The sequence below is a fragment of the Puma concolor genome, chromosome B3 (genome assembly GCF_028749965.1).
Source record: "Puma concolor isolate L17-30 chromosome B3, mPumCon1.1.hap2, whole genome shotgun sequence".
In the NCBI taxonomy this organism is placed as follows: domain Eukaryota; kingdom Metazoa; phylum Chordata; class Mammalia; order Carnivora; family Felidae; genus Puma; species Puma concolor.
Genome location: NC_141672.1, coordinates 95255080 through 95283070, shown reverse-complemented (window position 1 = coordinate 95283070; position 27991 = coordinate 95255080). Strand labels below are relative to the sequence as shown.

General features: G+C 45.4%; 2 protein-coding genes and 1 non-coding gene across 5 annotated transcripts in view; 1 reads left to right on the top strand and 2 right to left on the bottom strand.

The window, feature by feature from the left end:
- Positions 1–51: 51 nt before the first annotated feature.
- LOC112856522 (U5 spliceosomal RNA) lies at positions 52–166 on the bottom strand. The gene has a single exon (XR_003223097.1). It is a non-coding gene; the product is annotated as a U5 spliceosomal RNA (small nuclear RNA).
- HDC (histidine decarboxylase) lies at positions 138–23717 on the top strand. 3 transcript variants are annotated; one of them, XM_086710658.1, is made up of 12 exons: positions 138–362; positions 3121–3293; positions 7425–7538; positions 8474–8596; positions 11175–11309; positions 11574–11717; positions 12175–12241; positions 13071–13233; positions 13324–13414; positions 17446–17544; positions 21972–22073; positions 22205–23717. In XM_086710658.1, the coding sequence occupies exons 1-12, from the start codon at positions 293–295 to the stop codon at positions 22946–22948; spliced, it is 2025 nt and encodes a 674-aa protein (XP_086566784.1). In that variant the 5' UTR covers positions 138–292; the 3' UTR covers positions 22949–23717. The 3 variants fall into 3 exon arrangements, with proteins under 3 accessions (XP_086566784.1, XP_086566785.1, XP_025775476.1); XM_025919691.2 differs by lacking the exon at positions 138–362 and adding an exon at positions 734–937; XM_086710659.1 differs by lacking the exon at positions 3121–3293 and having other exon boundaries at positions 250–362.
- Positions 23718–26558: 2841 nt separating this feature from the next.
- SLC27A2 (solute carrier family 27 member 2) overlaps positions 26559–27991 on the bottom strand; it is a 44451-nt gene continuing 43018 nt past the window's right edge. The window contains exon 10 of the mRNA XM_086710657.1: positions 26559–27019. Within this exon, the coding sequence (XP_086566783.1) occupies positions 26843–27019 (177 nt within the window). The 3' untranslated portion in view covers positions 26559–26842. The remainder of the gene's footprint in view (positions 27020–27991) is intronic.

Sequence of the window (27991 nt, the reverse complement as noted above, 5' to 3'; positions counted from 1 at the left end):
TCACAGAACCGTGAGATCATGACCCCAGCCGAGGTCCGACGCTTAACTGACAGGCGCCCCTATGTGGCAATTTCGCAGCATTTGATCACCTTTCAATCTTTACCTCTCCACAGAAATCTTTAGTAAATGGCAAAACATTTATGCTATCTGGAGAGAAACCAGAGCGTGCATCTGATCGCTTTTCCCTCAGAAGTAAGCTTAGAGAGAGGCGCTGTTCTCCTCGCGGCAGAGGAGGCCTGCCCTTTCACACACACACGTGCAGACGCACGCACCCTGTCAAGTGCTAAAAGCCATGAAAGTCTGGGTGAGGCTTCCATTTCTTTTCTTTTTGCCTCTCTGTGTTTTCTCATCTCTCTGCAACGGTAAGTGTGTTAAGTGGCAATTTAAAAAGCCCATCGCGTGAGATGATAATATATATCTGCGTGTCCCCAAGCGCCCTGCGGCCGGCCGGCCGGGCGGCCTGTGTGAGGGGCGCCCGTTCCTCCCTGCCCGCTGCTGACAGAGAAGCAGTAGCGGGAGGAATAACGGATAACTTGTGCGGCTTATTCTGCCTCCCCTCGGCTTTGTTCTGGGCTACCGGGCTGTGCTGTGTCCCAGGCGGGGGCTCTGTGGTGGGAATGGAGGGGCGGAAAGAACTGACGGGGACTGGCGCGAGGGCCTGGGTTGCTAAGTGGCCTGTTTAATCTAGAAGCGCCTTTTATCCTGGATCTCTTGACCAGCCCTGGGTGGGGGGAGGAGGGGTGGAGTTAATCAGGCCTAGAGGAAGGGCCTCTGAAGGGTGGAGCCAAGGTGGAAGAAAGAACACTTTAAATAAAGGGCCCACACTGGCTGCCCAGGAGCCCATCCTCCACCTCCTCCGTGTCTGTCTGTGAGAAGGAGTCGCGGCCGGCCCGCAGCCCGAGGGACACGATGGAGCCCGAGGAGTACAGGCAGAGAGGTGAGCGACGGGCACCCTGATGCCGCGCAGCAGCTGGTGCTGGTGATCCGCCCTTAGGTTTTGGGGGTGTCATTTGACTGGAGCATCAGACTTGCCCTCTGCGAGCTGGCTTCCGCGCAGCTTTTTCCTGAGGAAAGAATGCAGGATGGGAAATTAAAACTTTTCTCAACCTGGCTTTCCCCCTGCCCCTCACACGCCCACTCTCCTCTCCGTCCACTCTCCCGTGTGTCGCGCTTTTCTGGTCCAGGGTCCCACAGACACAGGGTTCGGATTCCTGATCCGCGAAAGGGGAAAAGAATTCATATTCTGCAGTGGCAACAAAAATTTCCCCCAATATTCTGTCGTCGCTGCAAAAGCCTTTCTTTATATTCTTTTCTCTCTGCGTGGATGTGTCAGCACTGTTCTTTCATGTAGTCCCTCATTTCCTAAAAGTTTAGTGAGCAGCTACTCTGTCTGGAGCCCTTGTGTGGTGAGAAGGAAGCCATGGTTAACCCGTTTTCAGGCGTGGCTGGCTCAGGGGAGCAGTGGACAGCTGCTAACCATTTTTCTCTCCGTAGCTTTTTCTGTCCTCATCCCCGCTGGTAGGTTATATCGTCTAAAATGTGTTTGCTGTAAGCTGTTGTCCCATGTGAAATGCAACTTTTCCTCTCTCTCCTCCACCCAGACGTAACTCACCTCAGCCTCTACCTGTCTGCCCGCGCTGGCTTACTCCATCGCTTCCCAAAAGTCGTCAGCAGGTTCCCGTAGACATGTATCCTGTGCGGAGAACACAAATACATCTCCGCCGGCCCCTGGACAAGTGGCCGGCAAGGTCTAGTGCTCTCAGAGCTCTGCTGGGGTGCCACTACAGTCACAAGAGGCATCAGCTGTGGGAGGTTTGGAGGAGAGCACAAAGGGAAGAGAGGAGGGTGTCGAAATCCCTCTTTGTCTGCTTCACAGTTTTTTTCTGGAGCTGGTCCTGCACATGAGAATTTTTGCAGAGCTGGTGCAGAGACAAGAAATAGGGGTCCCTCTCCTTTTCTCTGTTTTATTTTTTTCAGGGAGAGAAAAGCTTAAGGAGTACTAAGGAGGAATTTTAGATATTGAGACAGACAGACAGAGGGAGGGAGACAGACACAGAAAGGGAGAGAAGCAGAGAGAGAGAGAGAGAGACTTAGAGCAAGAGACAGAGGCACTGTCTGGGAGAAAAAGGAAATAATTTACAGTGGCTCCAGAGTATTTGACTTGACTCTTTTTCTTCCTTTTTTATTTGTTCATATGTTTGACAATTTTTTTTTTTTTGAGTATCTAAGAAATGCCCCAGGCATTGAGGTATTGGTGCAAACAGAGGGAGAGAAGTCGAGTGATTAAGACATGGTTTTGCATTTCCCCAAGACTTCAGGCTAGTGCCCCGTTCTCAGTCTGGGTGTGGTTGTGCTTTCAGGATTCCCTGAACCACAGAAATTATATACCATATTTTTTGTGTGTGCAAGCTCACCGTTTTCATCAGATTCTCAAAGAAGCCCATGAGTCCAAAAGTGAGGAATTACTGGTCCAATGGGAATAGTGAGCAAGCAGATTTTTCAGCTTGTATCAGAACATGGCGTGGGAATTTAGGGTGTGTGTGTGTGTGTGTGTGTGTGTGTGTGTGTAACAATTTTTGGATAGAAAGAGTCACAGAGTTTTACTAAACCTGCAAGTAGTGAATTAATTAGATGTTCTGTTTTTGAGAAGAAAAGAAAGGTAGGAGAGACAATCAAGATTGGTATAGATAATGGAAGAGGGAGGAAAAAGAAATATTTTACTTCGGTGCTAGAGTTTTACACTTCAAGATTTTCCGTCTTCTTCATTTGTTCACTCGCACACTCCCCCCACCATTCATTCATCCTCTTACTTATTTTTTCACTCTTTTTAAAAATTATTTATTTTAAGTAATCTCCACACCTGATGTGGGACTTGAACCCACAACCCCGAGATCAGAAGTCACACACTGTGCTGACTGAGCCAGCCAGGTGCGCCACCCTCACTTATTTTCTTAAATTCTGAAGACAAGGCTGATGCTGGGGATCAGACCCTCTCCCCATCAGCCCATGAATCCATTTCCGTCTTCACCAAGTCTGTTGGCCGTGAGCCAAGGGGGTCAGGCATGAATTGGCCGGGCCCAGTCAGGGGACATGAGGCTGGTTTCTACTCCCCCCTTGTAGGAAAAGAGATGGTGGATTACATCTGCCAGTACCTGAGCACCGTGCGGGAGCGGCGGGTGACTCCAGACGTGCGTCCTGGTTACTTGCGAGCCCAGCTGCCTGACAGTGCTCCCGAGGAACCTGACAGCTGGGACAGCATCTTTGGGGATATTGAGCGAATCATCATGCCTGGGGTGAGATACAGTTGCCACAAAGATGATTCTGGGTTTTAGAGCAGAGAAGGTGCGGGGGGGGGGGGGGGTGGGGGGCAGTAGGCCTGAAGAGAGGCCTGCCTTGGGTAAGCCTGGGATGCCTGCCCCTTGTACACCAACACACAAGCCTGGCCTGTGGGCTGTAGAGGGCCAGGACTGTGACCGAAATTAGGTTTCTGATGCGAGGGCTGACCTGTATGCTGGGTAGGAGGCTGACACCCCGGGGCCTGGCCTGACAGATGTGTGGAAATCTAATCAGATGAGAGGACAATGAAAATTGGGTCTGAGGGGAAAGGCCGATGTGGATAGCATGACAGAGAGAGGAGGCTGGAGACAGTCCCTGAAGCCCCAGCTGGGAGAGTCAGGGACTCTCCTACAGAATGCTGTGACTCACTGAAGGGAGGGAAGGAGGCCCAGAATACACCTTCAGAGGGCACCCTGTCAGGGAGGGAGGCCCAGGATGCTGAGTGAGGCTGGAACCGTGTCGTTCCCTACCAAGGGGGATCTCCTGATTGAGGTGCTTTTCAAGAGTAGGAAGGAGCTTTCCAGTGACAAAGAGTACAGGCTGGTGACAGCACTGGCAGGGCCAGGAAACAGACAGAGGCTGGCTGGTGCTTGAGCTGGAGCCCGCCTCTGTGGGTTGTGAGACATCCCTGGCCACCAGGGGCGAGGAGCCGTGCCAAGGTGCTTGTGTTAAGGTGTACCAGTCCCCCTCCCACAGAAGGGCTGCCTATACTGAGCTCCGTGCCACATGCCAGGCACTGGATGAGCCCCATTACAGGCCAGCCTGTTTTATCCCACAGTGATCCTACAATCCCTGTTTTAGAAATGAGGAAACTGAGGCTCAGGGATATTCATTGTTTTCTCAAAGTTGCAGAATTCATGGCTGGCAGATCCAAGATTTTAGCCGAGGCCAGTCGTAGTCCAAAAGCTCTGCTCTTTCTCCTGTACTAGTATCCCTACTAGTGTGTGACAGAATACTCCAGCCTGAGCCTGCGCACCCAGGCACTGCCTTTCAGCAGCACCCCAACAAGCAGGCTGTCCTCACTCTGCCTGCTGGGGACACTGATGTCCTGAACCACACGTGTCTAGTCTCTTCCTTCCTTCCTTCCTTCCTTCCTTCCTTCCTTCCTTCCTTCCTTCCTTCCTTCCTTCCTTCCTTCCTTCCTTTCATGTTTGTTTATTTTTGAGAGGGAGAAAGAGAGTGCAGGAGGAGGGGCAAAGAGATTGGGAGACAGAGGATCTGAAGTGGGCTGGCTCTGCACTGTCAGCATAGAACCTGGTGCGGGGCTCAAACTCAACGAACCGTGAGATCATGACCTGACCCGAAGTTGTACGTTTAACAGACTGACCCACCCAGGGGCCCCTGAACCACATGTGTCTAGAGACTTTCTGAGGCTGACTTGAGATTTATAACCATCATCCTCTAAGAGATTTAGATGTGACAGAAATGTGCCTGGAGGCAGGGATGCTAAATTATTTAAACTCAGAATAAGTGTCTACAAACGTATTGGTTGGCAAGTTTGTACAAAGCCAAATACACAGCTCTGTCTGACCACTCAGCCTATTTCATAAGCATCTTTTGAAAATTTCCCTATCGTAAAGCTTTACCAAGGAAGCTAGCTCCCCGATAAGATTATCTCATGGATTTCATTCTGTAAAGTGTAATCTCCTGAGGGGCCAACTGTAGTTTCGTAGTGAGACTGAGAGCAACTGTCAGAAGAGGCGGAAGTGAGCTGATTTGTTTGATTGCAATTCCAGCAGTTGCTGGGGGTGTGTGGTCAAAGAGACTCACTTCTGGACCCAGAGGTCTGCCTGTTTTTGATAAGTGTTCCTCTAGCCTATCTTATCATATTTGTCTTGCAAGGACAGATAATTGGCTCTTGATAGGGCCAGGGGATGGAAGCCCTTCTCTGGGGTTTCCAAAATACCGTCACTAAGGACACTGATAATGAGGGCCCCGTCTTCCATCTAATCTCACAGGCCGTACCAGCCTCTGAGAGATGGCGTGAAAGCAGTTGGCCCTTTGCTTTCTCATTCTGACCAGCCCCTCATTGAAGACTGGATTGATTTTTCTCTCCATGCCGTGACACAAACAATAACTGTCCTTCTGCTTTAGAAAAACTTCCTCTACTAGGGGCGCCTGGGTGGCTCAGTTGGTTAAGCATCCAACTCCAGATTTTCGCTCAGGTCAGGATCTCACGGTTTGTGGGTTTGAGCCCTGTGTTGGGCTCTGTGCCAACATCACGGAGCCTGCTAGGGATTCTCTCTGTCTCTCCCTCTCTCTCTGCTCCTTCACAGCTTGAGCACATGCTTGTGTGCTCTCTCTCAAAATAAGTAAATAAACATTAAAAAAAAAAAAAAAAGAAAGAAAGGAAAACCTCTTCTCTTCATATGGGAGAGAAAGCAGCACAGTGGGAGCAGGCAGGACACCATCCTGCTTAGGAGCTTGGGCTGTGGGGTTAGACAGCCTTGGATTTCTGTCTTGGCACAGTTATCTGTGTCTGTGAGGTGGGTGTGATCACGTGGATGCTGCTTCGCACTAGCCAGCCCTCATTCTCATCTGTAAAACAGGGGTAATGGTAGAATTTACCTCATAGGGGTCTTGTGAGGATTAAACAAGATAAAGCATGGAAAGGGGGAGATATTGTTAGGTAGAACACATTTTGTCTGGCAAAAATCGGAGGAAGAGGTCTGATTATCTGAGTCAAGTCAGGATAAATGATGTGTCTATTACCGTGTGACTAACTTACCATGAACATTAGTGCTTTTCATTTGGCAAATTTCTTCCTAGACCAATCCACATGATAGCCCCAGGAAACAAGCTTTATTTTATGATGAGAAACTGAGGTCAAGAAAGGTATAGAGGACTATCTTGTTTTTATGGGGTCTGAATCACATATAAATTTTGAGATCCCCTGTAAGAAAATAAAATTAAGTGTGGTTCTTGGAAAAGACCCATGCAAACATGGGACCGTGGAGCTTAAGCTCCTTAGCTTCACAATAAACCTACAAACTCACACAGCTGGTTAGGGACAACGGGAAGACTGAAACCTGTGTCCTTGGACTTTAATCGTATGCTCCTCCTACAACCTGCACTGTCTAGGACACTACCCTTGCTAGTGAGGGATAAAAATAATTTGTGCATACCAAATAGCTCGATGATACACTAAGATGTTGACTAATGAGTTCTCAGTAGGGTGGAACATCTATCTAGAATGAGAATGTTCCATGGGTTCAGGGAAAGGATCAAAGGGGGCTGGGAAACTGGGGAAGGGTTTGTGGAGGAAATGGGTATTCAGTACCTTTCTAAGAATTAACAGGTTTTGGAAGGTTCTGTCAGTAGGGGAAGTGTCTTCCTGTCAGGGGACACAGTATTGCTCAAAAACATGAAATGAAAAGGGCATGTTCATAAAACAGGGAGATGAAGTCAGATTAGATAATCAATGAGTCTAATGTGGGGCCCTGTCTTTCCACCTGGCTCCTGCTTACATCTGGTTCTTCGACCTGATTGTGGGCTCAGGGGTTAACTTGGAGGTGGGGGTCCCATGCCCTTGGGCTGGCACTTCCCCTGCCCTTTTCTCTCCTTTCACCATCCCCACTGGGAAGCTAAGGACAGCTTTGAATCTCTGCATCCTGATCCTCTGCAGGAGCTGTGTGCCCAGGGAGCTCAGCGTCCATAGACCAAAGGGTGTTTTTTTTTTTCACAAGAAACTGGATGAGGCAGGTAGCCTATTCTTCTGGAGCTCATAGTCTCCTCTTCCTCTTTATTACCGGGCAGGGTGGCATGGGGGACAAGCACTGGAGACTAATGTGCACACTATCCAGAATCCACAACCCTAATTACTATACCTGTTTTCATTTTGCATATTCCCTTCTGGTCTTTGCACAAATGCTCCACTGAGGAAGCAGCTTAGACTATGAGGAATATGGGTGGCAAGAACACCATGAGTCTGTTTTATTTTTACGGAGTTGTGTCATTTACTGGACCATCTTAAAAGTGTCAGCCCATCTCTAGAGTGGGTGCTTCCCTCTGCCAGAGAGGGTGTCTGGTAGAGGAAAGCCTCCCAGATGAGCCTCCTGGTGCCACACATGTACGTGCTCTGCCTCCAGGTGGTACACTGGCAGAGCCCCCACATGCACGCCTACTACCCGGCTCTCACCTCGTGGCCATCACTGCTGGGAGACATGCTGGCTGATGCCATCAACTGCTTGGGATTCACCTGGGTGAGTAACGATGGCAGTAGCTCTAACCAGTGGCAACTGGCAGAAAGTGACATCCTGGGGCAGACATGTTTTGTCCTGATCTCTGAAGTGGGTTCTGAGTTAAATGTTAACAATGGCTACATTCTTTGGGCTTAAGCTCTATATAAATTACCTCATCTTATCCTTTAACCCTGTGGAATCATGAATAGTGACCCATTTTGTAGATGAAGAAATTGAGGCTTAAGTAACTCATCTCCCCAAGCTCACACAGCTCATAGAGGCAGAGATGAGATTTGGACCGAGATCCGGTTATTCCCACTGTTTGTGATCCTAACTAAGCACTTTGGTGCCTGTGGGTACAACTTCCCCTGTGTTCTTGTCTTTGAGGGGTGAGGAATATAGCCTCAGACTTCCCTTAATAACCCCCTAAGCACCAAACAGCTTTAAACTGTGCCAGAAGCCTCCTAGAACAGCTTTATATTTTAAGCCTGAAGAGTGTGTTGTGGGGAGGGAAGGCTGAGAGGAGTGAGGGGGGAGTGTTGATGTCTTTTCCAGGAAGGAGTGCTTTCTTTCTTAGTCCTAAAACTTGTCCCTGGCCTTCAGAAAGCCACTTGGCTGGATATTTGGGAGACTAGGGAGGCCAAATGGAAGCAATCATTTTTAGGGCTGTTTCTCCATAGAGCTTTGGAGTTAGGAAAGACTCCACTTCACTGAGGGTGGCATCAATCCAAAGCCCTACATTCTCTTCCCTTTTTGGTTTGGTAAAGGATGGGGTGGGAATGGGGCCCAGGGACTGACATTGACCCCTTCTCCAGGGGGAAGATAGGTCAGGTTCTCACTGGTAGTGCAGGGATCCAGGGAGGGCCAGGGCAGAGACAGATGTGTTTCTGGGGCCGGTGTGGAGTTGCATTTGGTGTCCTGGAGCTGTCTGGATGAAGTTGCTTTCCCTCTTTCAGGCTTCCAGCCCTGCATGCACGGAGCTGGAGATGAACGTCATGGACTGGCTGGCAAAAATGCTGGGACTCCCAGAGCACTTCCTGCATCACCAACCTGGCAGCCAGGGAGGCGGCGTCTTGCAGGTGCCTCCATTGGCAAACCTCCTCCCAGCTTGAGGGCTGACTAGTGAAAGATCAGCTGAACCCTTGCCCAGGCAATTCTCCTGTTCTCCGTGGAGGTTCCCCTATGTCATCTACTGCCCTACTATCGCTGCCACCACTCTTGCCTTTACCATCATCACTGTCCTGATTGCCGCCATATCACTGATGCCACCACTGTCATGGCTGCCACCTCCGCCACTAACACTGCTGCTGCCTCCACACTTCCTTTCTTTTTCCTTTGAAAAAGATTGAGAAATCAACACATTATCACATTTCCAGTATTGCTTGATTCAGGTTTCCTAGTTTATGAACTGACAACTCCCCTTCCTTGTCTTATTTAACACCTTATGGCCAATGGACAAAAAAAAAAAAAAAAAAAAAAAAAAAAGAAGGCAAGTAGAAACTTCTTTCCCTCCCTCCTGGGTCCAGGAGACCCTTGGTAGTAAGAAAAATTAATGACATAAATCGATTTATCTTATCATATAACCCTATCATTTGGATATCTGTCAGATGATAGTTCCTCAAATATTTCTTTTTTTGTCAAGAGCAATCAGCATAATGGAGCTTGCTGAGTGCCTCCCACAGACCGTGCACATTGCTAGGTTCTTTCGCGTCTATAAACCTTGGATATTCAGGAGGGCTTGGTTCTGAGACCTTTGAGAACCCTCAGATTCTTTTTTCTTTAAAGCTATTTTTTAATGTTTATTTATTTTGAGAGAGAGAGAGAGAGAGAGAGAGAGAGAGAGAGAGAGATTGACAGAGAACATGAGCAGGGGAGGGTCAGAGAGAGAGGGAGAGAGAGAATCCCAGGCAGGTACCACAATATCAACGCAGAGCCCAATGCAGGGCTTGAACTCACGAACCATGAGGTCATGACCTGAGCTAAAATCAAGAGTCAGACACTTAAACGACTGAGCCACCCAGATGCTCCGAGAATTCTCAGATTCTTAAATTCCACTGTAGTATGTAATTTTTCTGCTTTTATATTCTATAAGACAGAGATGATAATAATTAATAATAATAACAATAATGTTTTCCTCACAGAGTGGATATGGACATTCAATGAGCTCTTCCTTAAAATAAAACCAGCCATGGTGCCCTGAGCTGAGAACCAGAAAGGTTGCTGGGCTCATTTGCTAGCTAAGTGACTCCCTCTCTCTCTACAGTCTTGCAGCAAGATTAAAATCCTCACAAGGAAGACAAATTACTGCATGTTGTGGACCTTCTGTATTGTTTGCAAAAATAGTTACAGCTTCAGGTATTCTATCTGGGAGACATGCTAAATGTCTGCTGTACACGATCTTGCTTTTCATTTAATTATCTCAAGAACTCCATAGGTAAATACTATCATCGCTAATTTTTGAGATAAGAGCCCTGAAACTCAGAGAGATTAAAAACTTGTCCCACTTGCTCAGCTGATAAGTAGAAGAGTGAGGATTCGACCCCCCGCCTGTCTAAATACAAACTCTGCTTTCTCCTGTATTCATCAGCCATGTGAACTTGATTCCGTCCTGTAACATCTCTGAGCATTGCTATCCTCATCTGTAGACAGGAGTCACAATAACCTCAGAGAGGTTTTATGAGGAGCCGAAGGGACCACAGAAAGTTTTGTAAACTACAAATAGCAATGTAGACGGAAGGTGGCATTATTATTAGTATTACTATTCTGCTGACTTCCTTGTTGCAGAGTAATTTCCAGTTACTGAATATCTAATGGGATCTGATCTCTACCACTCCCCATGACACTGTCTGCCAGGCTTTTTAACAAGGAGCTATCAGATGTCGGTCACCTCAAGATTTCAAGAAGCAAAGGCACCAAAGACTGAGTGAATGAATGATGAGAAACCAAGATTTCTGTACGGTTGCTGAGGGGGCACACAGGATTCCCATAATCGTGTGGCCAGAATGAAATCCTATTCAACCCTCATTTGGATGATCAATCCTCCCACTCTGGGAGGCAGCCAGAGGGATGCTTTCCATTTTATAAATGGAAAAGAATCTTCCAGAGAGGCAATGTTAACCCAAGGTCACGAGAGCCATTGGCAACAGAATCAAGGCCGAAGTGACTAGCCTCTCACATAGGCCAGGACCTCTCTCTCTGGATTATGCCTTTAGAAACAAACTGTTGCCATTCCTAAGAAACTGAAAGTTCTTTATGTTCAGCAAGTTTTAAGTGGGGAGCAAACATATCTGTAAGCAAATTTGTACCTAGCTGAGGCTGAACATTCTCCTATTGGTCTCTGTGGCCTCTGAATAAAGAGGTTGGTATTAGGTGAAAATGTGCTTTCATTACCTCCCTAGAAAATGAGAGGAGAGGGAGGTGTCCCAGGAGTGCACAAGGTGTTGTGAAGGGAGAATGTGGAATAGGCCTGAGAGTCAGGAGGAAGGACAGCCCCTTTGGCAGGAGCCCCTTCTTAGGAATGGCTATCACACACACACACACACACACACACACCACCACCACCACCACCACCACCACCACACCACACCTAGAAGCCTGGGGAATATGCCCAGAGAACTCAAGGAGAGGCCGACACTGGTAATCCTTTTTCCATTACAGAGCACAGTCAGTGAGTCCACCTTGATTGCCCTGCTGGCAGCAAGGAAGAACAAAATCCTAGAAATGAAAGCTTCTGAACCTGGGGCAGACGAGTCCTCCCTAAACGCCCGGCTCATTGCCTATGCCTCTGACCAGGTGAGTTGCCCAATACAGGCCAAACCTTGGGGTTAGGGCTTGGCTTCTGGAGTCTTAGCTCTTGAGTAATTTTTTTCTAGACCTGAGTATGCTGGAGCTCAGGGCAGTGCAGGCCTTGGAGGTAGTCTCCAGGAACCGAAGGGGAAGACACACAAATGTTAGTTTTGATTTCTTTAGTCTGGCTTCAGCAGTATGTTTTTTGGCAGGGGGACAGGGGGCTGCTCATCCCAGGATGACACTGCTAACAGGTGTCCATGGTCCTAGGCTCACTCATCAGTAGAAAAAGCTGGTTTGATTTCTCTTGTGAAGATGAAATTTCTGCCTGTGGATGACAACTTCTCACTCCGAGGGGAAGCTCTTCAGGAAGCCATCAAAGAGGACAAGGAGAGGGGCTTGGTGCCTGTCTTTGTAAGTCAGAATGTGTTCTAAGCTTAGAATTTTAGAACCTGGAGGTGAGGAAGGAGTATGGGCAGAATTCAGGCAAGTAACCTGCTTCAAAGAAAAGCAGAGATGTTGTCAAATACAATGTTTTACAAATTATGAGTTATTGTTTGTTGGTGTGTTAGGAAATAAATTCTGTGGATCATAACCCACATAAGAAAAAATAAGTAGAATAGAGACTATCTGTAGCCAGAGTATGTATTGTTTGGTGAGACTTTTATTTCAAATACACACATATATATGTACTAGATTGCTTTATAAAATATATTTCTCACTGTGGGTCTTGGTAAAGTGTAATGTGAAATACATACTGTTGAGGTGGGATGGGTGGGGTAGAGAATAACTGTGGTTAGAATCTTTGTTTCAGGCCAAATGTGTCACACGAGCCCACCCTCCCACGTTAACTTCCTTTATTTTCCTTCAGGTGTGTGCAACGCTGGGGACCACAGGGGTCTGTGCATTTGACTGCCTGTCAGAGCTGGGCCCCATCTGTAAGTGTCTGCCCTGTCTGGCTAGGAAAACAAGTAATGAACTTCAGAATGTTCCCTAGAGCAAGAACCCAAAACTAGCTCTGTGGAATGATCCTCCTTGGTCATTGCAGAGAGAGTAAGAAGAGCCACCACAGCTCACAAATGCCTTCTCCTAGGCAGTCAGGTCACAGCTTTTCCCAGTGGTGGGCGAGGGGTTAGAGAGCTGCTCCTCGACCCCTGCCCTGCATCCTGTCAGGAGACAACACTGGGAGGTCTCCAGGTTTTCTTACCCTCTCAGTTGTATGCTGAAATCTACTCAAAGTAAGCTATATGCAAAACCCAGGGTAAATGAGGCACAGTGAAATATTTTCTCTTATAGGCTAAGGAAAGGAAAATGGTAGGCTAGGGGAAGCCATAGGAGAAGATAAAGGCAGAGAAGAGACCTAAAGCAGATTGTTTAAAGTCCCCAAGCAAGAAATCCACTAGGAAAGAGAGACGTCCCCTCTCTAAAGTTGGTGTTAGATGCGTTAACATCTGGGCTGGTGGGAAGTTAGTTTCTGTGCCAGGAACTTCTAGGTTGATGCCAAGAAGATGTCAGCCCTCTGGCCAGTTAGAGAAAAAGGCCAGGTACGGTTCTGTGGACTTTCCCTTTAGGAGGCTCCACTCCCATTGATGTGCCCCCCTGCTCCCATCTCCACATCCTCCAGCCATAGTGGACCATCCCTTCTTCTCTTCTCTTGAAGCCCACCAGCCCCTGCACAGGGAGAGAGATGCCTTTGAGCTGGCTGGTGGCAACCCCTACTCCCACCCCCAGTCCTGCCTCCCAGCCGGGTGACATTTGCTTCCCCAGGTGCCAGTGAGGGGCTGTGGCTCCACATCGATGCTGCCTACGCAGGCACTGCCTTCCTGTGCCCCGAGTTCCGGGGGTTTCTGAAGGGCATCGAGTATGCCGATTCCTTCACCTTTAATCCTTCCAAGTGGATGATGGTGCACTTTGACTGTACTGGGTTCTGGTGAGTGTGACAGCCAAGCTTCTAGCCCATGGGCAAGCCTTGCTTCCTCTGCAGAGGCCTCAGCCACTAATCCCATTTGGAAACCCACAGGGTCAAGGACAAGTACAAGCTGCAGCAGACCTTCAGCGTGAACCCCATCTACCTCAGGCATGCCAACTCGGGCATGGCCACTGACTTCATGGTGAGTGGCCAGGAATGGTGGCCTCTGAGATGGAAACTGGCTGCACCTGGCCCCAGAGGGTCTTTTTTATGTTGGCTCCTGTTTGAAATTAGCACACTGTGAGCCCATCCCATAATATACTGCTGTATGCCTTTGGTTTCTAAGTATATGCAATGAAACCCAGAAAATTGTTAAAAAGCCTAGAAAATGAGACCAACCTCTGAGGCAGTATGCACATTTCCTGAGTATGTGTGGCATTCCTTAATTCCCAGAAATGTCTTTTCTATCATGAGTGGATCAGTTCCCTTCTGTCTCCATCTTGGATAATCTTTTCTGCTTACTGCCCAGCATCGGGGAAGGGTGGAGAGTTTCCTTGGGTAGGGAAAGAGGATCCTTGCTTAAATCGCTTTTATCTCTTGTCCCCTCAGAGACAAGGTGGGAGGCTCCATGGGAGGTGATGGGGCACAGGGACCAAACTTCTTGAGCTCTGTTCGCCTCTGAGCAGTCCTGGCCATCCCAACTAGCTGTACCTTGCTCGGTCTCTTGAACCTGCCCACAGTTTCAGCCTGTACTGACTCTTGTGGAAACAATCTTTTCAGATTTACTCCTCAGTTTGAAGACAAGCCTTTCCTTTAATTGTAGGGAAGACAGAGATGTAAACCAGTTATATATCCGTGGCCAACGGGAGGCAGCAGAGCAGAGAGAGATGAGCTTGGTTTGAAATGCCATGCCAGCAGTGGGCCTTTGAGAAACTTAACGGCCCTCTCTGAGCTGTGGCTTCCTCATCTGTAAAATGGGCACACTGGCACGGATTTGATACGGTATCATCAGGCTGAAATGGGAATGTACATGTAGATCACTTAACACAGTACTGGGAATGTGCCAAATGCTCAATAAACGGTAGGGCTAATATTCCTAAAAACTCTTAAGCTGTAGAGATTTGCTATAGCAAAATGGTTAAGCATTTAGGTGCTAAAGGGTGATGGCCTGTGTTCCTCCTTATTCCTCCTTGTTCCTCCATTTGTTAACTTGTGTGGCCTTAGTCAAATGACTTAACTTCTCTCTCAGGGTTTCCTTATCTGTAAAATGAGGATGATGATAATATTGGCTTCTTAGGCTTGTTGTGAGGATTAAATGAATTAATGCAGTGAGGTGGAGAGAGCAATGCCTGATGTCTGTGAGATTTAGTTTGTAAAGAGATGGTTCTGTCTTGTCTCCTTGGGCAGCTGAGATGTGTTGCCCATTTAGTCCTAAATTAATAGCTCTGTCATCTCCTGATTTTTATTGGTTATTCTCCCTCAGGCCAGTTTACACTTCCTTTAGATTTTTGAGACTGTTGATTGCCATTGCAGGTAGTAAGCTTACAGACCCTGTAGAAGTTGATAAAAATAGACAAATAATGGTTCTTTCATCTCCATTGCCCTGTCTGGTAGGTTTTCAGAAAATTTTAATTAAAAAAAATTTTTTTCCCCCAGCATCCTAAGGGGCAGGTATCTTTAAGGGTAATTCTAAGTTGTTTCTTTCTTGAGTGTGAAATGGTGCCCATCCTCCTATAAGTGAATTTGGATCATAATTGTAGAGTATTATCTTACCTCGGCCCACTTTGGATCTCGTGTTACTTTTTTTGTTTTGTTTTGTCTGTTTGTTCACACCGGTATCTCAAGATGTTCCTGTGGTTCATTCCCATCAGTTTGGAGATTTAATGGTGCTCTCTCTCTTTCAGATAACTTATAAAAATATTGAATTAAACTTTTCTTAGCACTGGTTATTTATATTTCTTAGCCTTATTATTTATATTTCTACATCCAGAAGGTATTGCTGTATCCTTTTCCTTCCCCCACCTCTAACTGTATGGATTTAATTTTCAAGTCTCAAAGAAAGTCCTAGAAAATTGAAGCTTCTGTTTGTTGTGATCCTGGGAGTCTTCACTGCTGTTCTGACCCAAACTCCTTTTCACTCAGGTTGCTGTAGCTTTAAATTGAAGGCCAGCCATGTTTGAGATAAGCCAGAAACAGAGCACCTTCCTGGGAGAGAAGACTTAGGGACTTCATCCTTAGGCCCTGGCACCACCTAAAATTAGGGCTAGATTTTCTGACATCCAGCTCCCACTAGTGGATGGGGCATTATCTTCCTTTGGCAAGGGAGACCTGCAAAACCTTGCAAGGACACAGAGGAGGCTTGGGGATGTCTCGAGTTCAAGAAGATCCATGTCATTCTTTGTAAGTCCAAATTTCCTGCTCTAACAGAAAATATCAGCTAGAACCACCCTGCTGGGTCAGCATGGATTGGGTTTGGAATAATGGCCAGAGGAAAAACCGGGTATACGAAAGAGTATGAAGAAATAAAAATTAAAATTATCTCTGCCTCTCATTAAAAATTATTATTATTATTTTAACATTTATTTATTTTTGAAAGACAGAACGTGAATGGGGGAGGGGTAGAGAGGGAGACACACAGAATCCAAAGCAGGCTCCAGGCTCTGAGCTGTCAGCACAGAGCCCGATGCGGGTCTCGACCCCAAGAACTGGGAGATCATGACCTGAGCCGAAGTTGGATGCTCAACCAATGGAGACATCCAGGCACCCCTCTGCCTCTCATTTTAATTTGCTGGTGAGATAAAGCAGTCAATTGGCCATAACAATTTGAGAAACAATATTTTTAGAGAAGGCTCCTATTATCCATTCATTATTCTCCTAGAGTGTTTATCTAACAAGGGGTATAGAGTTGACTGCTTTCTCTGTCACAGAAATTTTGTCCTGTGTCCAGGTTATGATGCCCTTTTCTGGTGAATGAGTCCCCAAGCCAGTCCTCACCACTAGAATGTTTTGCTTAAAAAACAAAAGGCTTAGTATTTGATGTAGGAGAACCTTGTCCATCAACAAAGGGGGAATGTCCCCAAAGGGAGCGTGCCGGGTCAGGAAATAAGGGTGAACGGTGAAGGTGAGTACAGTTTTGAGGATTTGGCAATCCTGTGGATGAGTAGATAAATACTCAGTGGGACAAATATTTATTTTTAGTCAACAGAAATTATGGTGAAGTATTCTGACATTTACTTTCTGACCATCGGAGGAAGAGGTCATTAGAAACCACCTTACTCATCAGGTTAACTTCCAATGTTTTCCAAACCCACTGGTCTGTTTTCAGATCTGCGAAATCAGTTTGAAATTGGCTTGGTAATGTTTAGATCTATGGTGCCCCCCGAACCTTGAACTTTGAGCTCTGTTGAATTGGTCACCAGGAACAAAGGGTCAATTTTGGTTAAACAGAGGCCGAAATGTGGATGTTCATTTCAAATCTGAAAGCTGGAGTGATGCCTCTTGTGGGCACAGGGGTGTCACAGGATGAGGTCAGGACAAGACAGAGAGGTTAAATACTGATTATCTTGGTCCTAGGCAGAAATCCTGCTGTGATTTGTAGCTCACGTTTTTATCATCTAAAAAGCCAACACTTGCTGACAACTTCCTGCGAGGCTCTTTGCATTGGTTCTTTTCCTGCCTTCGGAAGTGCTGTCCATTCTCTGTCTCACCAGGAGCCAGTGAGGCAGCAATGCCCAAGGTCACAGATAGTAACTGGCAGAGCTGGAGGAGAAACCCAGGTCTGTGGGGCTCTTGCATCCCAGCTCTTGACCACTATACTTTACATTTTACAGGGGGGAATAGAAATAGAACTTTATTCTCTGCACTTCAAGAAACTTAGGTTCTTTTAGAGAAAACATGTATTGCCCCTATCTTGAATTTCAGCCTGAGATGAAATGTTTAAAGCAGCGTTTGAAGGAAAATGCCTTCTCCTTTGTTCAGGGCCATGGACTTGGTTTCCACTTGTCCTGCTCTTGGACAAGGGTAACTACTGGCCACCTTCACCATGACTTGGTCACATGACAGGGCAGCCTTGGGATAATTTGCCTTAGCTTCTCCTTAGCAACAGCTTTGGGAGTCATGGTGACACTTTCTGTCCCTGGAGGTCTGGGCAGGCAGGGGATGATAAATCTGAGGAGTGCATGAGGGAGCAGTGCCCTTGCCTCTAACCATGAGCACTGTGTTCCTTTGTTCTAGCACTGGCAGATCCCCCTGAGCCGGCGGTTTCGTTCTATTAAACTCTGGTTCGTGATTCGGTCCTTTGGGGTGAAGAATCTTCAAGCACACGTCAGACATGTATGTAGTCTTGCTATGTGTCCTCATGGGGAGGAAGGCTGGTTTCTGCCCAGAGGACCTGTGGTGTTGGCTCAGGTGTCTGAGCCTGTTCTTGGACTCCTGAGACTTGATTATTTAGGGTAGCCATTTCTTTGTTAGAGGGACACTGAGCAGAACATGACACCAAGGGCTATCTGCTATCTGTCCCCTTGAATAAGTGTCTCATTATTCCTTCTGCTATCATCAAGCACCTGGGAGTGATGCTCCCAGTGCCTGGTTTGCAGAGAGAGAAAGAGAAAATAAATCACAGGGCAGCTAGTGTGTCTACGGTAGGAGTATATCCTTTTAAGAATTTTCCGATTATCACAGCAGTCTGAAAATTTGAGTCCCTATTATGGTTACACCTGAGACATGGCTCTTCTGGCTGTGAGAGGTAGACCTACCAAGTCTGGAACAAACATCTCTGCATCGTGTCAGTAGGTATTTACTGAAAGTCTATTTGGTACAATTTATTTTGACTCAATTCGAAAACAGCAACAAAAAAATCATTGTGCTAGAAACAAGACCCAGAGGTGAGACAGGCATTGTCTCTCTGTCATATTCTTCATGAAAGGGGTGGGACTTCACTGAGAACTTTGGCCAGCAGTGTTTTTCTCTCATTTCTCTGAGTGCCTATGAGTAAGACAAAGCCATTGGTAAAAGCCACGGCATTAGATAAATCCAAAGACATTGTCTTTATTACTCTGTCCATCTACCTTTCCTTTAGGAATTCCATCTTCATTAAGTAAACACAAAACCAAATAAGATGGTTGAAGCAGTAACAAAGACTTGTTTACTGTTGGTAATTTTACATTTGTACTAAATGTCAAGGTATTTGTCAACTGGACATTTATCAATGAGTGACTGTCACCTAGGATATTGAGGGATGTTAGGCACTTTGTACTCTAAATCCTCAGACCCATGATTGGAGGTAGTGGCTGAGGAATGAAGACGGTGGAGGTTACAAGGCATCAGGAAAACTCTTAGGACTGGGTATTCAATGTGTAGGTGCTGGTCAACTCCCCTGATGCTCCCCTTACATGTTAAAGCTCTGAATTCCCATCAGCTCCCCCACACTCCTAGGCCTGGCTTTCAAGGACCTGGTTATTAGCCTTTATTTTAGCTCAGGCTTCTCAATGACCCATTTCAGCTGTATCCTCAGCCTGCCTCTGCACCTTCACCTTCACTTTGCCCTCCTGGATTGCTCTCTCTTCTCTATATGTTATTAATGGTTTAGGTTCCATTTCTCCCAGGAGCTTTCCTGACTATTCCATCTGTCCCAGTCACTGCTTCCTTGTCATTCCTAAGATCACCTATTCAAGCGCACTTACAAAACTGGGCTCAAAGATTACCAATGTCCCACAACAGTAAGAGGTGGAACTAAAACAGAGTTGTTTGATGTGAGTTAATTTTATTTCTTCAACTTGACTGTGCTCACAATTATGACTTGCATAGCATCTTAAATTTTAAAAATACCTTATAGTGTTTTATTAGATTCTTACAACAATGCTTGGGGTGGTCACCCAGACCGGCCCCATACTGCCCTGCTCAAGAGTGGAAGGTCTTCTCTCTTCACAATTTTGGGCTATCTTCTACTATGTGAGCTCTTGAAGGTTATAGAAAACCAAGTTGTGTATCCCTCTGTAATACAGTAATGCTTTAGAAAATGGAATCTGGGTTTGGTGTTTTAGTTCTACCTACTGTTTGGTGATCTTAGACAATTTACTTAAACTTTCTGTGTTTGGCTTTCTAATTTATAAAATGGGAAATGGTAATACCTCTCTCAGTGGTTTATGGTGATGATTAAATGAGATAATACATATACAGACCTTATTTATAGTACAGGGCCTAATGCTCAGCTAACAGTCGAATATTTTTTTCTTCCCTTCCTCCTCCTTCTCCTACTTCCTCTTCCTTCTCTCCCTTCCTCCTCCATTTCCCCCTTCTTCTAATGACAACATATCATTGTCATCATCATCATCACCAATCATTTACTGTCACCTAGAATTGGTATTAGTAAACTTTTTCTGCAAAAGACACTAAATATTTTTGGCCTTGTAGGCCATACTGTTTCTGTTGCAACTACTCAACTCTGCCATTTTAGCCCAAAAGCCACCATAGACAATACATAAACAAAGGGGCATGGCTATGTTTCAGCAAAGCTTTATTTACAAAAACAGGTTGGGGGATGCTATATTTGGCCTGGGACTATAGTTTGCCCACCCTTGACCTAGAGTGGTTCAGGACACTGGGAGCAGCAGGTTTTTTATTCATCCATAAAGGTGGTTTCTGGTGCAGGGATGCTGTGTGGTTTCCCTTTTCCCTTGGCCCCTGTTTCTACCTTGTTGCGAACAGCTTATGTTGTAGGAAGCAGCAGAGCATGGTGGGAGGAGCATGTGCTTGGTGACCAGGAGACCTGCATTCTGCCACTTGTACCTTGGGGAAGTCATTTTCTGTCAGCCCCTCCTAGGAAAATGAAGAAGTTGGACAAAGATGACTTCTAGGTCTCTTTGCTCAGAAGTGTCAGCTTCATGGTCCTTACCTAGCCTGACTCTAGGTCTGTACCTGAGATGTCTTAATGGTACTCATGTAGAGTTAAGAAACATTTACTTGGAAAGATCAAAATTGGTAGGGCAGGTGGGTGGAAGTTGGCCTGGAGGGGAAGGAGATATGGGAAGAATCCTGGCGAAATTAGAACATGAATTGCAAAAGTATAAAATAGAAAACATTTAGAAAGGTGCCTTCTCTCAGAGCTTTAGGACTTGAAAATGAAAAATTCTTGGGCAGTGATTGGAGACCATTTTATTTTTTAAAAAAAAAATTTTTTTTTTTTCAACGTTTATTTATTTTTGGGACAGAGAGAGACAGAGCATGAACGGGGGAGGGGCAGAGAGAGAGGGAGACACAGAATCGGAAACAGGCTCCAGGCTCCGAGCCATCAGCCCAGAGCCCGACGCAGGGCTCGAACTCACGGACCGCGAGATCGTGACCTGGCTGAAGTCGGACGCTTAACCGACTGCGCCACCCAGGCGCCCCAAGGAGACCGTTTTAAATAGACTACACAGTGGTCTCTCCCAGAAAGAAAGGGGTCTGGATGAGGTTTGCAGCAACTTGCTTCAACGTGGTCAAAGATGTGCTTAGCTGAATTTTTTGAGTTCTCTTGAAATCAAGTATCAAGTCCGAAAACCAGGTGATTCAATGAGAACCAGGTGATAGCAATTACTTAGCAAATATTTTATTGAGATCCTTCCGGATGCTTGAAGAAATTTTTTAAAATGAAAGAAAAGTTAAGACCTGCCCTTGTTTGGTTAATAATCCTAGGTTATGGGGCACCTGGGTGGCGCAGTCGGTTAAGCGTCCGACTTCAGCCAGGTGGCGATCTCGCGGTCTGGGAGTTCGAGCCCCGCGTCGGGCTCTGGGCTGATGGCTCGGAGCCTGGGGCCTGTTTCCGATTCTGTGTCTCCCTCTCTCTCTCTGCCCCTCCCCCGTTCATGCTCTGTCTCTCTCTGTCCCAAAAATAAATAAAACGTTGAAAAAAAAATTTAAATAATCCTAGGTTAAAAAAAAAAAGGAAACTTAAAAAAAAATGACATAAACTTCAATGAAAGGTTAATATGGTACAAAGCTTTCCATTTTTTTATTGTGGTAAAATACACATAACATAAAAATTTCACTTTAACCATTTTTAAGTGTACAATTCAGTAACATTAAGTACACACACAATGTGTGCAACCATCATTACTATTTCTAGAACTTCTTCCATCATCTCAAATAGAAATTCTATACTTGATAAACTGGTTCAGTTTTCTGTGATGTATGTGGGGAGGATATGTAAAAATATGTACCCTGTGTAATATAAAAAAAAAAGTGGGGGAAATGAAATAGCATTTGAGGTATAAGATTTGAAAAGGTTTGAGAGGTGAGGGAAAGATGTAGGCTTAGGGTGAGGGCACAGCTGTTGACAGTCCCATGGTGCCTCTACATACCGTAAAAACAAGGATGTCTTCCTTTGGGCAGATGCAGCTGGTACACGAGGTACGTGGCTGGGAATGCAGAGAATAGGTTGGGTTTTTGCCCTCGCTTGCCACCTCAACCAGTCAAAAAGCTGTGAAACCAAGATATGAGGCCAGATTGCATTGATGCCTTCTTGTTCTGGGGGCGAGTTGAAAAAGAGCCCTCAGAAGTGATTTCTTGAGATGAATCTGATGTGACAAGTAATAGGGAGCCATTGGAGGTTTTCTAGCTTGGACTATAAACAAAATCAAATGGAGAAGAAACTCAGGCAGAAGACTTTCACAACTCTGCAGTTCAAAGGTGTCACTGGTGTAAACCCGTTTAGCAGAATGAAAGTTTATGCGGAACTGTCCCTTGTCTGATTATTAAACTCTGTTCTCTACTTACACTTCTAGGGAACTGAAATGGCAAAATATTTTGAATCTCTGGTCAGAAATGACCCTTTCTTTGAAATTCCTGCCAAGAGGCACCTTGGCCTGGTGGTTTTTCGTCTAAAGGTAATGCCATCTTCTGTGGCTTATGATTAATAGTATTGGCTGGTTAGCCTCTTGGAAATATAAATGCTGGGCTTCTGGGGATGCTTATTGGGGATGTAATATAGACTTCACTTTCTTTATTTTTCAAACAGGGTCCTAATTGTCTCACAGAAAGTGTATTAAAGGAATTAGCTAGAGATGGTCGTCTCTTCCTCATTCCGGCCACTATCCAGGACAAACTGATTATTCGTTTCACTGTGACATCCCAGTTCACCACCAGAGATGACATCCTGAGAGACTGGAATCTCATTCGAGATGCTGCCACTCTTATCATGAGTCAGCACTGTACTTCCCAACCTAGCCCTCAGGTTGGGAACCTCATCTCCCAAACCATGGGACCCAGAGCCTTGGCCAATGGGATGTCCCTTCAGTCTGTCAGTGGGGCCGGATATGACCCAGCCCAGGCCAGGAAGATCATCAAGCAGCCTCAACATGTGGAAGCCAGTCCTGTGAGAAAGGAAGACAGCTGCCATCTTGAAACCCTGCTGGACCCACTTGACGATGACTGCTTTTCAGAAGAGGCCCCGGATGTCACCAAGCACAAGCTGTCCTCCTTCCTGTTCAATTATTTGTCCGTGCAAAATAAGAAGAAGGCAGTGCGTTCCTTCAGTTGCAACAGCATGCCTGTGAGTGCTCAGAAGCCACTGCACACAGATGGCTCTGTGAAGGGCTCTTCTAGGGCCAGAATCTTCTCTAGGTTTCCAGAAGAAATGATGATGCTAAAGAAAAGTGCCTTCAAAAAACTAATCAAGTTTTACAGTGTCCCCAGCTTTCCCGAATGCAGCTCTCAGTGTGGGCTCCAGTTGCCCTGTTGCCCTCTGCAGGCAATGGTTTAGATCAGGGTTTTCGGCCAGAACCCAAGAATGTGTTTCAGGGAGTCTCTGAACTCCTTAAAATTGTGTGCTGAATTTGTGTGCTTATTATGTGTATGTGCATTCTTCTTAAGAGAGCCTATAATTTTATCAGATTCTCACAGAGTTTCATGACCTACAACAGGATACAAATGGGGAGTTTAAGCCAGCATGGTACAGAATGTTCTAGCAGTCTGGTCAGAGAGAAAGGACCCAAGGTAGTGTACTGACAGGCAGCTTCTGTGGTTCAGCTTGTGATATGAAATATAACATAGAAATAAATTGTACTTGTCTTTAAAAAAAATATCCTGTGTGACTTAATTGACCATTGAAACATTGATTAATTAATAAGAGATTATCCTGGAGCCTAAATGCATGTACTTATGGATTCTACTTTGCAGGATGCTAAAGATTTGGATTTAACTGTGAAAAAATGACTTTGGAGGAGCCCTTGGTATGAGGAAGGCAGGTAGTTTGAGTCAGGCACTGTGACTTCCAGTTGACAAATGAGGAAACTAAGGCTCTGGGTCACAAAAGCTTGTAAGTGGGGAAAGCCAGGTCTCCTTGTCTTCAATAATGCCCATGCCATTTCCACCATACCGTGCTGTTCAGGCTTGTACTTGATCAGAAGCTCCCAGTCTAGCAGGCCCCCGGTCCTTCAGTACATTTAAATGTTCCCTCTGTAGGTTTGGAATTTGTACATTTTCTCTTCTTCTGGACGCTGTAGTCAAATAAAAGTTGTGCTCACAGGCAACCTGACTATGGTTAATTTATATGCCAAGAACCATTTTCTTTCCATATGAGATAGCTCTGAAATTGGTTATTTTAACAGCATAAATGGTAAACAAACAAAGCTGGATACTAGTTAAAGTGGTAAGGACAGATTTTAATCAGTAATATGCTATTGCAATAGGGAAAAGAGTCCAAGATAAACTGGACTCAACTTTGATTTATACAGAGGTGACTGGGCATTTTAAAGGGAGAATGAGGGGTAGAGAAGGAGGCAAGTAGGGAGTTGGTAGAGTCAGGAAACTGAAAAATGACAAAAGGCAAGAAGACAGCATTGGTTCATGTGAAATCCATCTGGGTTTGCTAACTGGTATGCATTGAAGTTAGACTCCTACCCTCTCACAGAGGCTGGGAGACAGAGGCCCATCTTGGCCTTGTGGCCAAGGTCGACAAGATGGCTTGGAGGAACCTGGCAGGAGTCTGGTCAAGGAGATAGTCTTTGTCAAGAGTGCAGTTTCATGTTGACATTTCCTTCCAGTGATCATTCTAGTCAGCTTTCCTTGAAGGTCTGACCTGACTTCCTAAACAGAGGCTTGGAAAACTCTCATGCTAGTGCTCATCTCATCTCTTGGTCCAGAGCAGGCACCCACTAAATGCCTATTGAGTGGATGTGCAAATGAGTAACACATTAACAAATCATCTGTTAGGTAGGTCACTGCACTTGGTTAATTTTATTCATTTTTATAGTGATTCTCATTAGCTTCCATTTCAGATGCTGACATTTCTTAGTTTTATCCCCAAATTATTTGGGAGCCTATAGCATCCTATCTATGCACTGACTACGTTTCCAGACAATACATTTAAAATCAGACCTGTTGAATGATTTACACGGGTATCAGCTTATATTTTTAAAAAATATCCATTTGTACCTGATGATTTGTGCAGGTATGTCTACAGCCACAATTTGTGACCCTTTTAAAAGAGAAAAATTAGTATGTAAAATTGATGATCTGTCATGGGCTTACTTTTATGCACACACATGCGAACCCAGGTATTGAGGATATTGTGCTGGTGTCTCTATCTGTCAGAGTGGACCTGTGGTTCCTGGCCAGAATCACAGAGGTTTGGAGGAAGTGGAGGCTGAGGAAGCCATCAGGCTGTGAGAGAGAGTTTCTGAGTTTCTAACTGGAAAATGTAAAATGTGGCTTTAAAGGTGGTCAGGCTCCAGTAGGCTCTGGTTACAGGCACACTAATGTTCTGGCTAACAGTGTAAGTGCTGGTGTCTCATCTGAGAACATGCCCTTTGAGATAACCTCTGCTTACCACCAGATCCACTGTAACATGATCACAAGTGACACAACTGCACAACGTGATACTTCCGAAAACAGAAGTCATGCTCTTTCCCATCACTTGGGTTCAATTCTCCCTGGGAGATCAATATAGCGAAGGCAGAGATACTTAGAATTTTGCAAACATTCTTAAGTGCTAACTCATAAACAACAATGTTCTAAATTATTGGCAAAATTCGCAAAGACACAAGGGTATCCAGAGTTTTCCTGAGGCCATGCTCAAGTCCCTTATACATATTAAGCACTCAGAAATGGTCATCATTGGGCATAAAGAGTGGGGGCAGGGATTCAGGTCATGAATCTTCTTGGTAGTCACTTGAAAGAATGAGAGTTTAAAAAATACTTCTAGTACTGTGTGGGGGTGAGAGCGGCAACCTCTCCTGTATCTATCATTAAGGATCCCTAGATATGTTTTCCCGGGGTCTTATGGGGATTACATTGAGGGAGAATTGGGGCCCCTTGCCAGCTCCTGGTCATCGGAGGATGTCCTTTAGGGAAGGAAACTTCACTTCTTTTAAGGAGGCTGGGGTAAACTTGGATTATACTTCCTTGACATGGACTTAGTGACCATGACATTCCTGTTTCCTAGGAAAAACTCTAGTAAACATGTCTTGATTGCTGCTACTGAGGACCTATTCCTGAAACTGTCTGTAGCTAACACATGCAGAGGTTAAGGAGTTCTGTTGAGGAAGGGAGCCAGCTGAGTGTAAGAAGAAACAGCCTGTCTGAAGGAGCTCCTTGAAGTTCCCAAACCCACCTGCATCATGTCAAAGGGCCCTGGGTCCTTAAATAAACAGGCTGTTTGATAGGAGACTGGGTGTGGAGTGAAACCAGCTCAGGTTTGAGGAGTATATGGGACTGGGGGTACTCACTGGAGATCTGGGACTTATCTGGTCCACACATCCATTTTGTTGGGTGCGTGGAAGTCTTATAAAATTTGAAACTTCACAAATTTAAAAGACTGGGAGATTCACATGAATATCTGGGTTTCTGTTTTCTAAATAATCAGATCTTGGAAGTACCTAAACTGTATTCCCACATGACAATAATCAGCCAACTGAAGCTAAGTAGTACCCTCACATTTGCCACATTCATTTGTGACCTGTTTCTCTCGTCCACATTACTCATGTGATTCCTGAAGACACTTGAGCCTACAAACCTTGATGGAGTTAAAAAATATCTACTGACACCTTCTATATATAGAATTCTGATGCTGTTGACTTAGGCTCCTTCAAAAACTATAGTTGGCATTCTCACCTGCTGGACAACGCAAATTGTAGACAGTGGCCCAGATAGGAGGGGAGAGTTGGCTTCACAGTAGAGCTGGACTGTTCATTGGTGTTCATTGGAGTTCATTGGTGCTGCATCCCCCTCACCTTTCAATTTCTTGCCTTTTTTTTTTTTTTAAACCTAGGATGCCATTATCATTATGAGTAGGACACCTATGAAAAGATGCCAATGAGGCTCTTAGGCTCAGGATTTGCATTTAAAGTCAGGAAAGAGACAATGCCATCTCATATGTTAGCATTCATCTATTTTATTACATATTTAAAAAATAATGCATCCTCTAACAAGCTTAGTCTGCAAATACAAACAGTAGGTGCAAACTGAAAACTAATCATCTCTAAATATTTTCACGTGCAACGGCTCGGGTATAATTTTTAAAAGTCTCCCATTATTGGAATGCATAAAAAATGGCATGTTACAATCTTCAATCAAATTAAGGTTGGATTATATCAAGTGGTTGCACTAGGTCCTTTTAATTTCTTTCTGGAAATATGAGTTACCCTCCTAGGAATATTCAGAATTTCAGAGTTTTACCATTTATGGCATTGTAAATGTCCTCAGTCATAGGCACATACATTTCTGCTTTGTCATCCAAGAAATATAAGGCATCTTTGATGACTGCAGGATTAAAGCCCTCCTCCACGAGGGTCACTTTGCGGTGTTTAAAAGTTCCAGTGATCTCAATGGTGTCCTGGAAAACATCAAACAATCCACACTGTTGCAGTGTTTTGTGAACAGATTAGGGTTCGGGCAAACGGCAGAGGGTGGGGTGTCTGGTAGCTCTGGCTCCTGAGAGAGGTTGGGGAAGCTAGTTCACTACCTCCTGTTTACAGAAGCTCCACTAGGGGGCCCTTTGTGCAGGTAGCTTTTCATTCCTCTGAAGCTTTAAGATCACCTGTGGGGAGGGAGGGGCTGTGGAGGGTGAAATGCAGAGCAGAGCAGGGGTGCCTAGGTGGCTTAGTCGGATAAGTGTCTGACTCTTGGTTTTGGCTCGGATCATCATTTCATGGTTCATGAGTTTGAGCCCCACATCTGGCTTTGCACTGCAGGCATGGAGCCTGCTTGGGATTCTCTCCCTCTACCCCTCCCCTGCAGGGCAGTCTGTTGCTTAGTGAGCTTCCAGTTTTACTAAAATATCCTGATTTAGGGTGGGGTGGGGTTAGGGATCATCTACACACAGACCGCTCTAGTTTCTCAGCCTGTTTGTCCACTAGGCTGAAGCTTTTTTCCTTCAATTGATAGGTGATGGATGATCTGAGTGTATTTCAATTTTCACGTCTCTCCACCATCTCATTATAAACGTCCATGCTTTATGAACATCAACAGAAATAACATACAACTTCCACAATAGCTGGTAGCCTAACATTTCTTTTCTCAAGTCTTCAGCTACAGAATCATATTGCTCAGAGTCCAAAAGTGAGAGAATGTTAGGCTAACATGGATTAATGTTTGCGAAAAAACACATCCCTCTAGTGATGTGGGACACCTAGTGGTGATAGTTAAACATTTGACAGCTCCAACTGGCTAATGCTTCCCAACTAAGTTTCACACGGTAGGAAGGTGTAGAGCTTCAGTGGATTTTTCCATCCTTTAAAACTGGAAACATTTTAAGTATCTGTCATACTTCATCAAACCATAGACTTTGTGAATTATTTGCTAATAC

Coding starts and splice junctions, on each gene's coding strand:
- HDC (XM_086710658.1), top strand. CDS start 293: ATGAAAGTCTGGGTGAGGCTTCCATTTCTTTTCTTTTTGCCTCTCTGT. Junction 363..3,120: donor TTTCTCATCTCTCTGCAACG/GTAAGTGTGTTA, acceptor CCCCCCTTGTAG/GAAAAGAGATGGTGGATTAC. Junction 7,539..8,473: donor ACTGCTTGGGATTCACCTGG/GTGAGTAACGAT, acceptor TCCCTCTTTCAG/GCTTCCAGCCCTGCATGCAC.